Consider the following 16,410-nt stretch of genomic DNA (forward strand, 5'->3'; position numbering starts at 1 on the left):
AACGGACAATACAACCACGATGTATTATTTGAACAAACAGGGGGGAACGAGATCCCTACCCATATCTTGAGAGTCCCAAACGATATGGCATTGGCTCCTGGCCAGAGGAATGTCACTTACAGCGGTTCACCTGCCAGGTCAACAAAACGTGGAAGCAGATTTCCTGAGCAGACACCTAGAGGACGCTCACGATTGGGTCCTACACGGCGAAGTCGTAGAATACATCTTCGCTCAATGGGGTCGGCCTCAACTGGATCTCTTCGCAGACGAAGTAAACAAGAAATGCCCAGACTTCGCATCCAGGTTCTACCGTCCGGGATCTCGAGGGAATGCCCTGTTGATCGACTGGTCAGGGATATTTCTCTACGCCTTTCCGCCGATTCCCCTCATACCGGCAGTGATCAACAAACTTTACAGATCCAGAACCAGAATGATTCTCATAGTGCCACAATGGCCCTGTCAATTCTGGTACACAGATCTCCTCAACCTATCGGAAAAACCTCACAGGAGGCTGCCGTGCAGACCGGATCTTCTGAGCAGAATGGAGGGCAGGATTCTACATCCCAACCTACCCTCTCTGAGCTTAACAGCATGGCTCCTGAATTCCTGCAGTATGGGCACCTAGGGCTCTCACAGGAGTGCATGAACATCTTGAAAGAGTCCAAACGACCTTCCACGCGGCGTTCTTACGCTTTTAAGTGGAAGAGATTCTACATATGGTGCTGTCAACAAGGTCAGAATCCCATACGGGCTCAGGAGGATGTCATACTGTCCTATTTGCTTCATGTGGCAAAGTCCGGTCTGCAGGTATCATCTATTAAGGTACATTTGTCTGCCATTACAGCCTATCGCAAGTCACCTTCTCAGGAATCCTTCTTTACGAAACCTGTAGTCAAGGATTTCTTAGAAGGTTTGAAAAAAGTTTTTCCTCCCATTCGGAGACCTTCTCCTCCATGGGAACTGAACATAGTATTGGCAAAACTTATGGGCCCTCCTTTTGAACCTATACATAAGGCCTCTTTACAACACCTTACGTGGAAGACGGCTTTTTTAGTGGCCATTACTTCAGCGAGGAGGGTCAGCGAAATCCAGGCTTTGTCTTCCAAAGAACCGTACACGGTTTTTCATGACAATAGAGTGGTTCTGCGAACTCACCCATCTTTCCTTCCGAAGGTGGTGTCAGAATTCCATATCAATCAGACTATATCTTTACCGACTTTCTTTCCCAATCCGGAGACTCCGGCAGAGAAAGCATTGCACTCCTTAGACTTGAAAAGAGTGCTGAAATTTTATCTGGATAAGACAAAATCGATTAGACATTCTAACCGCTTGTTTGTAAATTATGGTCATTTGAGGACAGGAGAGGCAGCATCTAAACGAACGATATCAAGATTGATAGTTTCTTGTATTGTTAATACTTACCAGCTGGCTAATAAACAATTACTAGCTAGGCCTAAAGCGCATTCCACAAGGGGAAAAGCGGCTACTGCTGCCCTCCTTAACAATGTTCCAATATCTGAGATTTGTAAGGCTGCTACATGGAAGTCTGTGCATACGTTTACTAGACATTACTGTTTAGACTCAGATGCAAGAGCGGATGCCCAAGTGGGGCAGGCCTCTCTGAGAAATGTATTTGCATAATACGTATCTATTCCTGCACTTCTATTGGACAGTCCGCAGAGTTTAGGGATGGGCTTGCTAATCTATTCAATGTTTATGACTATTGATGAGGATCCCCTGGAAGAGAAGGATAAGTTACTTACCTGTAAATCCTAGTTCTCTTCCAGGGGTATCCTCATCAAAGTCATAAACAACCCACCCTCCTCCCCGGACGCACGTCTTCTAGAAGTGCAGGACAGACTGTATTTTGAATCAGTTACACAGATTGTCACTGTAAAAAAGAACTGACCTAACTGTGAACCAACTGTCACCTTTCCTTCACCCCTGAGGCATGGTGGGATACTGGAGGTGCTCAGGGTCTTAAAGGCACGGTGCCAAAGTTTTTATGATTCTCCTGTGTTAACCTGCATGCAGCCTATTGGCTAAGAATGCTCCATTGGTTTTTCAATGTAGTTTTTTCTCTTTTTCTCTAGTGTTTACTGCTGCTTACTTCCCTAAGCCCAGTTTTAGGGTTTTGGGTAGATATTTTGTCTCTATTGTGATTTCATAATATGAAAAAAAAAAAAACTTCATAGAAATAAAGCATTTTTAGCCTGTTTATGATTATAGCCTGCATTGCTGTTTTTACACATGATAATATATGTGTATTTTTATATATGCTCCGGGGTCCCCGCACAAGGGCGGGAATATTCAATGTTTATGACTTTGATGAGGATACCCCTGGAAGAGAACTAGGATTTACAGGTAAGTAACTTATCCATACCAGTTCCAAAATTACAAAAACAGTGATATTTTTATTTTTACAACTCTTTGTTCCTGAAAGTTGGGAAAATAGGGATCTTAACGCAACAAACCTTTTGTTGATGCTGTTTTTATGAAAGAAAATATGTTTTCTTGCACAGCACTGTTTCCCCACTTTTCCAACAAACACTAAAATGTTATTTTATTAGGCTGTTTTCTTGGTTCCCTTTAGGGGAATACATGAACCCTGGATACCTTGAGAATCACCAAGATGTGTGGAAAAAATGGCTATTGGGCTTGGATACCTTTTGTGTGGAAAAAAAGTTATGAAGGCCTAAGCGCAGAGTGCACCAAACATCAAGAAAGGGCTCAGCACTGGAAAGGAAATGCTTCAGTAGCATTTCAGTAGGGGGTTAAGTAAGCATTACTTTTATTGCTTGTTTATGTTTCTGTATCCGTTAAGTTTATAATTGCAGTATGTAGCCCTCTTTGCTTTTTACTTTCTGGCTCCTGGGCTTCCTCTGTTGATATAGACGCAAAACTAAAGTCTACAGACTACAGAGTTTGGCAGACAGAGTACTTTATCAAAATGTGGCAGCTATCCTGTCAGCCATATTACAAGTGCAATAGGCTAGAACACACTAGTAATGCCGCAGTCAGAACATCTGCCCCATATGTGTAAAGGTATCCTGTCTGCCAAACTGTAGAAAGCCCCCAGTTGGCTATGCTAGTTCTTATATCCATATTATTATGAACTGTATAAGTAACTATTCCTTGACAAGAGCATTAGAGTACTAGAGTACATAGATAAGGCTAGGTCCCTGAGGGCAGCAGCATTGACTGTGCCACCCTCTCGGGCCATGCAATGAGACTCACCCAGTCCTACCACTTTTTCTTTCTGATGCAGGCTGAAGACAGGCTTTCCTCAGAAGATGCACGACTGGGGAAATGTTGCAGTTGCTGGAAGGAACCGTAGATACAATGTTGCAGGCGGCGTCTTGCTTTTTTGTTGCAACTTGTAGGGTCTTGAAGAGTCCAGATGCAGTTTCTTCGGTCAGAATTTGAAGTGGAGGTTGCAGAGGATTCCTGCTGGAGTCTTGCAATCTAAATCTGAGGAACCTCCCAAGAGAGAGACCCTAAATAGCCATGAAAGGGGGATTTGTCACCTAGCTGGGTGACCACCTATCAGGAGGGGGCTCTGACGTCACCTGATGGCACTGGCCACTCAGATACTCCCTGAGTTCCCTGCCAAACTTCAATCCAAGATGGCAAAACCCAGGGACCCTCTGGAGGAGCCCTGAGCACCACCCCTGGAGTGAGGATGGACAAGGGAGTAGGCACTCCCCTTTCCTTTGTCCAGTTTCGCACCAGAGCAGGGACTGCGGGTCCCTGAACTGGTGTAAACTGGTTTATGCACGGAGGGCACCAAACGTGCCCTTCAAAGCATTACCAGTGGCTTGGGGAGGCTACCCCTCTCAAGCCTGTAACACATATCTCCAAAGGGAGAAGGATGTTACATCTTTGTTCTGCCTTCTGGGGCTCGAGCTTCTCAAGCAAAAGGAGGGCAGAAACCTGTCTGGGATGTGGCAGCAGCATGGGCTGCCTGGAAACCCTCAAAAGGCTGTAATGGCCAGAGTGCATTATGTAGCTGGACTTAAGTATTGACCTATGTCCACTACAGGCATAAAATGGTGTCCCTGCACTCACGAAGTCAAGGAAAATGGGGCTGGAGTTTGTGGGGGCACCTCTGCTAGTGCAAGGGTGCCCTCGCACACAGGTACTTGGCACCCTGCCCTCTGGGGCTGGAAGGCCTGCCATAGGGGTGACTTATAAGTGAGCTGGTGCAGTGAAAAGTGTCAGTGAAAGGGTGCTTGCACCTTTTAACGTAGGCTGCAATGGCAGTCCTGCAGAACCCTTTGCTTAGGCTTCCTATGGGTGGCAAAATATATGCTGCAGCCTATAGGGATCCCCTGGAAGTTCAATGCCCTGGGTACCTAGGTACCATATACTAGGGACTTATAATGGGGCACCAGTGTGCCAATTGTGGGTGAAATACAGTTTTGAGAGAGAGAGCATAATCACTGGGGTCCTGGTTAGCAGGATCCCAGTGAACACAGTCAAACACACTGACCTCAGGCAGAAAAAGGGGGACAACCATGCCAAGAAAGAGGATACTTTCCTACAGTGAGACCTCATCCCCCAGCGTGCACTGTGAGCCAGAGTGGCCTCTGTACACCATATCTTGATCTCCAGCTTTCCATTGCCTGGGAAATTTCAACGGCAGCCACCTGGCAGATCTACCTGCCTGCATTGTTGTAGCCTTCCCACGAGGCTGGGGTGGGACTTCGTGCACCCACGTGCTACGTGAGCAGGAGGGCCTCTGCATACCATATCTTGGCCTCCAGCTTCCCGCTGCAGCAGTGAACTTTTGCTTGCGGCCACTTGGCAGATCTACCTCCCTGCGTTTTTGTAGTCTTCCCACAGTCTGGGGTTGGACTTCGTCCCCCAGTGTGCACCATGATCAGGCAGCACCTCTGCATACCATATCTTAGTCTCCAGCTTCCTGCTGCGCGGGACGCACGAAGGTTGCTCCCGGTGAAGACTAGGCCAAGACAGTCCCACTTTAGCCCATCATAACCTAAAAGTGGCTGGGCCGGGCCCACTCTGTTGGCTGGAAATCCTTTGGATGATATTTAAATCCTTGAATGCTACCAATTGATCTTGCTGGTAATTTTAAGGTACTGTGATGTTTATCTGATACATTGTGCACTTTGGTATTTGGAAAACCATGGGGAAAAAAAGGTTGACTCAGGAGTTGCCCTGAGCTTGCAGGTTCATACGCGCTCCGCTATAGACAACTATTTGGTGTGGGCAGTATATCTCGTATCACATGAAATACAACTGGCGGAGTGTTGACTCTTGCTTGCGTCTGAAGCTTTGGACCTGTTGCTGCCAACCAATTTGCCCCCTTTGAGAACTGATTATTTATTTGTTTCTGACGCTCAGGATATAAGTTCTGCCAATTCTACAGAGTGACCCTCACTGTGATTACCGGTTCAGGAAGGCATAGTTCGGAGGAGGGATCTATTCTTGTTAATGGTACCGGCAGTGGCATTGCTGATGATGAGTGTTCTCCTGTCTCCGAGCCAGTGGTAAAGAGAAAGAAAACATCACAGAATTTAAAACCAAAACAGAATTTGGCGACATCAGGGCCTGATAACATGGCTACCCCATCTTTTTCCAGCACAGATCTTTGAGACAGTTTGAGCCTTGGCCTTAGTGAATTATTGAATGTAAAGCTGTGACCGGTCCATGATCAGCTAGCCACCATTGATGCCAAATTGCACTCATTGATGAAATCAGGGGATGGTGGTTCTATTTCCATGCAAAGGGTTCCAGATGTATTTGCAGCCAACTTACCATGTGCTACTGTTAATTTACCATCTGCTACTGTATCAGCATCCACACAACCCTCATTTAATTTGAGGGGCACCGAGTCTGGGGGGGGGTGAACTTAGCATTGATCTCGGCTGCAGTCTCAGGGGTGACAGTGAATCCTGTGGCCCAGGGTGCTGGGGCTCGGGTTTCTCCAGCTTACCAGTCTGGAGCTTATTGCCCTAACGTAGACACTCTCCCTGTGATTGACCTTTCCCTGGCATCCTGCCCATATGTGATCGTTTTAGCCAATGTTCCTGGTCTCTCAACCGATTTGATTGAATCAACATGGGCTCTTAAAAATAAGGTTACCCACCGGCTAAATAACAATTTGAGATGTAAATGGGACTTTTATAATGAGATCCTGTACGTCTTAAGGGTGGGAGGTATAGGCCATTTGGGGAAACCGTTCTTGGGAGACATAGTTGTTAATGTTCACAATCCTGCAGTAGCAGGGGAGGTATTGGCCCAAGGAAGAGCTGGTATGGTTAAAAGAGGCCTGATTAGAACCCTGCCACTCACATTTTTTTATAGAAGTTTAATCCAGCCAATTACTAGGAGTAGTAGGGGCCAGTTTGTAGGCCAGTCCCTGGTCAGACGACAAGGATATATTAGTCTTACTCTGCAAAATAGATTCCAGGCCCTTTCAGGTCTGGAGGATAATGATTGATATGTTGGAAAGGTCAGCGCTGTCAGCGCTGAAGGGTGATTAAGAGCTGTGAGCCTTAAAGCTCACTTGCTGGTGTGTCAGGCCTCCTGCAGCCGGTATTTTTTGGCCCTCCATGTTTACTTACCAGGCCTAACCCTTTTGCACTGATTAGTAATGGCTTACTTTGGGATTAATGTGGAGTTGTTGCGGACAAGAGTTAGGGTGAGCCTGTTGTATTATGAGAAGAAGGCCTGACTGGGCATGAATCCACCACATTGCGCACTGTAGATTGCACTAGTCTAGTCCCTGCAGGGCATGGATCTTTAATTATCCGGGATGTCATTAGGGATAATGTGCTCAAGGATGGGAATGGGGATGATTTATCAGCCTCCCTAAAGTTGAGGGTGTGGGCATGGATATGGCGCGGGCGCACCTTAATATGGTTACTAGGCTGCTATGCTGGAATGTAGCTGGTCTGTCCTCAAAGATGGCCTGCCCTGAATGGTGTGCATTCATTGATACGCACGATATATGTATATTCCAGAAAACATGGTTGACCGCACCAACGTATCAACCTGGTTTGTGCCGTTTTATAAAGAAGCCACTCTAAAGGGCAAGGGCAAGGCCTGTAGGGGTTTAACAATTTGGGTCAAAGCAACATCGAGGTTTATTGTTACTGAAATTATGTTGGATTCCCCTGACTTGTTGTGTATTTCTCTAACCATGCAGAGTTTGGCCACATGTTACATTTAGAAAATCTACTACAGACCAACAGCAAACAAAACCGAATCTAGTGTACTACAAAGTTATCTGCTCACTTGGCTGAGCTCCCAGCGGAGGTAATACAAATTGTGGATGGTGATTTTAGTTTGAACCTTTGGATACTCACGTGCATTTATTTTGGTATGAGGAAGATCTACGAAGGGATATTCCCAAATTATCTATCCACCCCATAAAAAAATGGTCCCCTTTGGCCCTGCAACTTAATACTTTGTTCTTGAACGCAGGACTAAGAGCATGCAATTGTAGGTCTAGGTCAGATAAATGTGGCAAGCATGCATACAAGAGATTACAGTGCACAATTCTGATTGATTATTTTCTTCTTGACCTCCAGTTTTGGCCTAAACTAATTGACATGGCAGTCTTATCCCACTAAGATAACGACCACAATGTGCTTGTTCTAGAACTTAGAAATCTAACCACAGCTCTACAGTTAACTAGCAGTGAACCCTTTCACAGAAGGCTAGTGGTGACCTCCAATAGATGAAGGGTGAAATGGTATGTGTTGTCATGTTCGAGAGAGTTAGTTGGTTAAGTTTATAATGTGGTTTCAGAGGGCATAAGGGAAATGTGATCACTGCTAGACGTGCCCATGGACCATAGACCAACTTTGAGTAAGTATAGCATCATACATGCCAAAATGCTCTCGAACCTTAGAGGTCATTCTCTCAAAAAGGCTAATGGCACTACTAGAAGGCGTTGCACCCCACCCTGGCACAATGCAAAATGTAGCGAGATTCAGAGGGCATTAATGGGCACCTTAAAATTATGCAATAGGCTTTTAATTCAAGAAACTAGATGGGCATATAAAGAAATCATACAGGTTGCCAAGAAAGAGTGGGAAATCCAGAGATGGGAGGGCCTTCTCGTAGCAGCTGAGAGAAAAGACTCTCCTTGCTTCTGAAATATCATAGCTATTGGCTGTCATGACAGGTTTATTCCGGTTGAAAACCATATTGCTGTGGCGGAATGGGTTGTCCATTTTTCCAACTTGTATTCTGTGGGTGAGCACTTCGATCATCCTGGGCCTGTTTCCTGTGACACTGCCATGGCCAGTTGTGACTCCATGCAGCACATTCACGGAGCTTCCCTCTCAACATATGGCCCTAAGGAGAACAGTTTTGGTCTTGAAGAAATAAGCCAGGCCACCTGTAAGATTGTGCGTTATAAAGCCCCTGGGTTTGATAAATTCCTGGGGACCTCTTTCTGAATCAAGTCAGTGTATGGTTACCATATTTTACTGTTCTATTTAATGCCATATTGAATTGGGCCCCCATTCCATCAACCTGGGCTGGTTCTGAGATTGTACCTATTTACAAGAAGGGCTCCTTCAAACTACAGGCCGATAAGTTAAATTAATAGTGCCCAAAAACGTTTTACAAGGGGCATCCTGAGTAGACCCCAAGACTGGATGACTGCCTCTGACATATTGACCCCACTCCAAGCAGGTTTTAGAGAGTGCACCAGCACATTGGATCAGGTTTTTCTCCTTCTATTATTACACTGGAAATTTGTACAGCTAGGGGGTGGGCAACTATTCGTAGTGTTCGTTGAACTTCGATCAACCCTTGACCTCGTTCCCTGATCCAAGTTGTGGCAGACTCTGGCGGATATGGGGGTTCCACTTTATCTTTTAAATATGATTATAAGACTGCATGATAATAATTATGCACAAGTCAGATGTGGGCAGATGGGGGAGCTGAATGATAGATTTCCACTGAAAAGGGGAGTCAGGAAGGGATGCACCCTGGCACCCACTTTATTCTTGTTGTTTGTAAATGGTCTGCTCAAGGATGTAGATCATCGTGAGTCTTATGCCCCTTTTTGGCAAACATCAGGGTTCCTGCCCTGATGTTTGCAGATGATACTTTGCTCCTGTCCAAAACTTCAATGGGCGTCTCAAAAATTATTTTATCATTTTTGTAGGATGAGAGGCCTAGATATTAACCTTGATAAGACAAAGTCTATGGTCCGTAATCCTAGTTGTTGCACTCGTCCAAATCCAATATTGAGAGAATGCCCCCTTGATAGAGTCCACATATTTAAATATTTGGGCATAATTTTGACTGACCGTCTCAAATGGAAGGTCCATATTGTGAAGTGTGGCCTCAGGTTAGATCAAACTGTTAGGGGCCTGTTGAAGATATGCATAACCTCACAATACCGCCCTGTCTCCCCAGTCCTGCAGGTTTATGATCACCAGCTATTGGGACCTGCCCTGTATGGAGCTGAGTTGTCGGGGCATAGGGAAGGCACCATCTCTGATTTGAGAGAACCACTTCATGCAGCAATTAGTGGGGTTACCAAGTCGTACACCATTGCTCCCCTTGCGGATGTACTTTGTGCTTAAATAAGTTTTCGATAAAGTAAGGTTACGGATGCTTTCGTTTTGGAGGAGGATTCGGGCAACCTTGGAATTAAGATCTAAACAACAGGGTCTGGCAGAGGTTTTGCGCCTGCCGGGGCCGGTAACATCCAATGAGCCAAGTATGTATGGACAACACTGATGGATTTTGGCCTTGATCATCCGTGGACCAATGCAAAGGAGGCATGTGCAGTCTTCAAAGTGCAGGTCAAGAGATCATATTGGTCATACCAAATGGGCCAATTGGGTCGACAGCCCAATTTGGGTTCTGGCACGCCGGTGGGCCCGGTTGGTAAAACCAGCCCATAGTTACTGTCCATCTTGTAACCTCTGGCGGAAAACTATTGAGCATGTTTTTTTCTCTTGTCCGTGTACTATAGTCTAAGAATGAAGTGGATTGCTCCTTTATGTCGTAATCTTGTGTTGAAAGAACATGAAGAAGCCTTGAGAATTTTTCACTCATAATCCAGGTAATTTATTGTTTTTGCTGTTTCGAGGTACTTGGTGTTGATGTGGAGAATCAGGATGAGAGCGACTAAATGAATTTCTCCCTCATTGTAACCCATTTCGCATGGTTGTTTTTTATTTTCTATATATTGGTTATATTTAATATGTGTTATTTATCTTTGTGTGGTTTTATTTTTTTGCTATGTGTCATCATTTTCCTTCCTTTTTCTAGTTTTTTAAATTATATGATGTTTTATCCTTGTTTTATTTGTCACAAAGTATATGCACTGGTTTGATATATTTGACTTTAATGGCGAGATTCTTAAAAAAACAGATACGACGACAAATATAAAAACAGAGTTGGTACTGCTACCTGCATTGCAGGTGATGATCATTTTACATTAGTCTATGAAGTTGCCTTAAAAGATGGTGTGGAAAAATTGGAGAATTGTGAGGGTGTGGAGAACCTGCAAAGTTTGTTCTGTATTAATCCATACATGAATTATGCTTTTTGGCTAACCTTTCTATAAATCGATTGCGTGTGAAGCTTTATTTGGCTTTATCTTTTATGCCATCTTAAATTGAGGTGAAGTTAATTGTAAATGAAAAGGAGATAGACATTAAGGAACCAATTTGTTGGTTGGTAAATATTTTAAAAACACTGGTTTGCATATCTGATTCTGTAAGCAGATACTGTGCCTATGTTAAGTAACACATACACTTTTTATGTTGATAGACATTTGTGGATGAATGGATGGCCCAGAACTCCAGAAAGGCAACATTTATGAAGCAGATCTTCTCCCACAGCTTGGAATTCACCTCGGCATGCAGCAACAACCCTGGAGAAATATATACTGGAGGATTCGTGGCATGTGATTGCTACGCCATGGCTGCAGCTATTGATGACAGCATTATCTGTGAAGTCATAAAGTGTGGGGTTTCTGTTGAACTGAAGGGAGCTTTAACAAGGGGAATGATGATCATGGACATGCGGGACAAACTGAAGAAAAAAAACAAGGCCCTTGTAATGAACGCAATTGACCTAGAGAAGTACAAGACACTAATGATGGCTGCTTTGAAATGACACAAGATACTGTATAAGGTTGATGGATACAGGAGTGTTCACTTCCAGAAACCATCTAGATTTGGGCAGTTTTTGTATTGTGATGTACAGGAATCTGCTGTCCATTCAAATCACAAAAACAATTGATCATTCACTGTGCCTTATGGCCACTATAAATACAAGATTAGAGGTGGGGCACAGCTTTTAGACACTAAAACAAAATGAAGATTGAGCTTTTAGGGCATTCAGTCACTCTTAGGCATAGAGTGCTAGATAATATTGAAGCAGGCTTTTATATAAAATGTTTAAAGTATTTTCACAGTGGATCCTTCTGTAGACAGCTGTGATTTGTCATGCATTCTGCAAATAACATGTTTTATCCATCGATTACTCATATAATTTTTGTTTCTGGAGGTGTGCAGTCTAATATCATTTTTGCTTTATACAAAATCTTGCTGTTCCACAGAAAAGATTAAAAGAGACAGTTCTGATAATAAATGATGGATCAGATGAATTGTAAGAGAAACCAAACCTAATAAGCAGTTTATGATTAAAACAATTATGCTATGTTGAATAGAGATGTTAAAAAGATGGCTGAAGGTGGGTGTGAGGATAAGTGCTTATTGCCAAAGAAACCATGTTGGAGTAGGGTTGTCCATCTGCACAGGAAGTGACATCACTAGATTTCTCTGCATCCATCTGCAGAATGGGTGTTCCCGCCAAAACTGTCTTTAAAAGTAGAAGCCAATTAAAAGGATACAAAACTTTGTACCTTATGCAACAAGAATTTTAACTTCTATTATGAACTTGGAGGTGAAGATTATGCCTTTCCATCTTTACTGCACATTTTACAGCAGCCAATTAAAACACATTAAACTTAAAACTACATTTCCAATGAACATGTTATATATGTGGTCAATTACGTGCTCCAATCATCATGAAGGTAGTCGTTAAGTACCATTTTGATTCCGTTATCTTTGCTGCTGTACAGCCAGTTAAGTACCTGTTTTGAGTTCTTCGGTTATTTATACAAATTTTAAAATGTATAGTCTAAGATGTACAATGTATGATTTTCTCAAAGGGCAGCAGTAGGCTCTACATGACTAGACACTGCATTGCTTGCTGTTGTAGTTATCAACGGTTGTGTTTGTTCATTTACCTAACTTTGGCTGAGTAAAGGGGTCGCGTGTGACATCCACCTAAAACCCAGCAGTCGCCTGATGCTGGGCATTTCATTTGTGATGTGGGAGCAGACTGCGCTGGTCACTTGCGACTGGTACGGTCCTATTTGTATGCTAAATCACCTGGTGCGCATGCACACCCATATCTGCGGTCTTTCAATACTGTGTACGCCCACCCCAGGCTGTACATCGGTGGAAGTTGAGTGGTTCTAATGCAGTGTGCAAGCAGATCCTTCAAGGCTCCTCTGAAATGCCCAGATTGGCAGAGTTGATCAGGGTTGTAAAATCCATCAAGGGCTCTCCCCTAGAATGAAGGTGTCTGTCGGCTCCCACCAGGCACTAATACTAATAATCATAATTAACTCACCTTACCAGTATGGTGGTGACCTGGAAAATTTCCAGGAGGAGCTGGAAGCCAGTTTGGCGCAAAATCCGGTAGACACCCTAGACAACAACATCCAACTCTCTGTTAACAGAGCCCCACCTCGTGGTTTGGGGCCCATTTACTAAACAGCTGCATGAATGTGCCCAATAGGAAGGCTGGGGCCCTCCGGACCCAAATACGGGATATGGATGTCCCTGCCCCGAAGAAGAGTAAAGCGAAGTCCAACAGAGCATATTGGCCTCACTCAGAAGCCTTTGAAAAAGGGGGTGACACGTTTGTGGGCGACCATGGCTACAGTGCGCCCCTGTTATTAGAATAACCCCCGGGGACTGATAAATCAGCCAATGACAATCCTTTTGCTGACACTGATACTTCCTCCTGTCACTTACATTCTAACAGTTGGAATGAAGAACCAGGACCGAGTAAGAAGACGTACTCCGATGCGGCAAGTTTGCCCCTAGTGTCCTCCAAATCAATTACGTTTTCCGATTTTGAGCCTAATGACATACACTGAGGTCCTGGAATTGGATTCCCTCACCAGAAGTGGCAGAACATGCGCAGTCACACAGCAGACAGAGTATTGAAAAAGAGGTTAGAGTTTGATCGTAAGCAGAATACCCTAGACCAGACGTGCTGGGCAAAGTTACACAAACCCCAGAGGCGGACCCTAGGATGGTCACCTTCACAAAGAAATTCACATAGAATCCTAAAAAGGACTGGACAGGGCTTGGCATAACTGCTAAGACAAATTATTGGATATGTCAGAACCTTTGACAAAGATCCTGAGATTGCGTATCACGCTAAAGACACAGACACACCTACCAATACAGACAACCTCAAGGGGTGGACCCAGAGGGCACTTGGCCTGTTGGGCAATACCAACTGTGCAATTTCTGTAGAGCGTAGATGATCTATTTTGATGTACACACACCGCAAGTTGAATGATTTTGCCCGTTCGGTGTCAGGCCAATAGCGGAAGGAGTCCTCTTTGGGGGACCAAAGCTAAACTGTCCCTTAACCCCTTCGCTGCCAGACCTTTTCCCCCTCAGGTGCCAAGCCTTTTTTGGGCTGTTTGGGGCAGTTCACGCTTAGGCCCTCATAATTTTTGTCCACACAAGCTACCTACGCCAAATTTGGGTCCTTTTTTTTTTCCAACATCCTAGGGATTCTAGAGGTACCCAGACTTTATGGGTTCCCCTGAAGGAGACCAAGAAATTAGCCAAAATACGGTGAAATATATATATTTTTTTTTTAAATGGGGAAAAAGGGCTGCAGAAGAAGGCTTGTGTTTTTTTCCCTGAAAATGGCATCAACAAAGGGTTTGCGGTGCTAAAATCACTATCTTCCCAGATTTCAGGAACAGGCAGACTTGAATCAGAAAACCCAATTTTTCAACACAATCTTGGCATTTTACTGGGACATACCCCATTTGTACTATTGTTTTGTGCTTTCAGCCTTCTTCCAGTTAGTGACAGAAATGGGTGTGAAACCATGCTGGATCCCAGACAGCTAAACATTTCTGAAAAGTAGACAAAATTCTGAATTCAGCAAGGGGTCATTTGTCTAGATTCTACAAGGTTTTCCTACAGAAAATAACAGCTGAAATTAAAAATATTGAAATTGAGGTGAAAATAGCAGCCATTTTTCTCCACGTTTTAATCTTTAACTTTTTCCTGCGATATCAGATTTTTGAAAGCAATATACCGTTACGTCTGCTGGACTCTTCTGGTTGCGTGGATATATAGGGCTTGTAGGTTCATCAAGAACCCTAGGTACCCAGAGCTAATAAATGAGCTGCACCTTGCCATGGATTTTCATTCTATACTAGGTATACAGCAATTAATTTGCTGAAATATAAAGAGTGAAAAATAGGTATCAAAAAACCCTTTGTATTTCCAAAATGGGCACAAAATAAGGTGTTGAGAAGCAGTGGTTATTTGCACATCTCTGAATTCCGGGGTGCCAATGCTAGCATGTGAATTACAGGGCATTTCTCAAACAGACGTCTTTTTTACACACTGTTTTACATTTGGAAGGAAAAAATGTAGAGAAAGACAAGGGGCAATAACACTTGTTTTGTTATTCTATGTTCTTTCAAGACTCCCAATAAAAATGGTACCTCACTTGCGTAGGTAGGCCTAATGCTCGCAACAGGAAACGCAACATGGACACATCACGTTTTTACATTGAAATCTGACATGTTTTTTGCAAAGTCCTAGCTGTAGATTTTGGCCTCTAGCTCAGCCGGCACCTAGGGAAACCTACCAAACCTGTGCATTTTTAAAAACTAGACACATAGGGGAATCCAGGATGGGGTGACATGTGGGGCTCTCACCAGATTCGTTACCTAGAATCCTTTGCAAACCTCAACATTTGGCCAAAAAAACACTTTTTCCTCACATTTTGGTGACAGAAAGTTCTGGAATCTGAGGGGAGCCACAAATTTCTTTCCACGTAGCGTTCCCCCAAGTCTCCCGATAAAAATGGTACCTCACTTGTGTGGGTAGGCCTAGGGCCCACTACAGGAAATGCCCCAAAACACAACGTGGAGACATCACATTTTCCCAAAGGAAACAAAGCTGTTTTTTTGGAAAGTGCCTAGCTGTGGATTTTGGCCTCTAGCTCAGCCAGCACCTAAGGAAACCTACCAAACCTGGGCATTTTTGGAAACTAGACACCTAGGAGAATCCAAGATGGGGTGACTTGTGGGGCTCTCACCAGGTTCTGTTACCCAGAATCCTTTGCAAACCTCAAAATGTGGGCAAAAAAACACTTTCCTTACATTTCGGTGACAGAAAGTTCTGGAATCTGAGAGGAGCCACAAATTTCCTTCCACTCATCGTTCCCCCAAGTCTCCCAATAAAAATGGTACCTCACTTGTGTGGGTAGGCCTAGTGCTCACAAGAGGAAATGCCCCAAAACACTATCTGGACACATCAAAATTATCAAATACAAAACTACCTGTATTTGCAGGGGTGGGGGAAAACCTGTGTTTTTGGTCCTGGGCTCAGCAGCCATAAAGGGAAACCTACCAAGCCCAGACATTTCTGAAAACTAGACACCCGAGGGAGTCCAGGGATGTGTGACTTGCTTGGATCCCACAGTGTTTACTTACCCAGAATCCTCAGCAAACCTCAAATTTACCTGAAAAATCTAATATTTCTCACATTTTTGTGTGGGATCACCTCACTGGGACAAATATCCTACCACCCAACGTTCCCCTCAGACTCCCGGCATAAAATGATACCTCACTTGTGTAGGTAGGCCAAGTGCCTGTGACAGGAAAGAGCCAAAAACATGTTGCAATTGAGGGGGAACCAAAGCGAGTCCAAAAGAGCAGTTTGGAAAAAAAAAAACATTTTTAGGCTGACAAGTGGGGCAGAATCTTTAGCGGTAGAGATGAGACAATGCTGGGTGGTAGGAATTTTGTAGATTCCTGCAGATTGTGGAAGGGTCCATCAAAAAAATGTAGAAAAAATGTGTGATTTCCAGCAGAGTTGGAGGTTTGCAAGACATTGTGGGTAAGAAAATGGTGTGGGGTGCATGTGAAGCACACCATCCTGGACTAACCCAGATGTTTAGTTTTCAGATGTGTCTAGGTCTTGTGGATTTTTCTACATGGCAGCGTCCCAAAGTCCAAAAAGTGCAGCCCTCACCATTCCAAGTGGGAATGATTTTGAGAGTTAGCCAAGCTCTCATGGCCCAAATGTAAAACCAAAAGCCAAAATAATCAAATGTCCTCTT

General features: G+C 44.0%; 1 protein-coding gene across 6 annotated transcripts in view; it reads left to right on the forward strand.

The window, feature by feature from the left end:
* Positions 1–11,999, forward strand: part of LOC138250021 (nucleoside hydrolase-like) — a 283,783-nt gene extending 271,784 nt beyond the window's left edge. For all 6 annotated transcript variants that reach the window (XM_069204372.1, XM_069204374.1, XM_069204370.1 and 3 more), the window contains one exon: positions 10,774–11,999. In XM_069204372.1, coding sequence (XP_069060473.1) covers positions 10,774–11,121 — 348 coding nt within the window. In that variant the 3' untranslated portion in view covers positions 11,122–11,999. The remainder of the gene's footprint in view (positions 1–10,773) is intronic.
* Positions 12,000–16,410: the final 4,411 nt, after the last annotated feature.

The sequence above is a fragment of the Pleurodeles waltl genome, chromosome 8, assembly GCF_031143425.1.
Source record: "Pleurodeles waltl isolate 20211129_DDA chromosome 8, aPleWal1.hap1.20221129, whole genome shotgun sequence".
NCBI lineage: Eukaryota > Metazoa > Chordata > Amphibia > Caudata > Salamandridae > Pleurodeles > Pleurodeles waltl.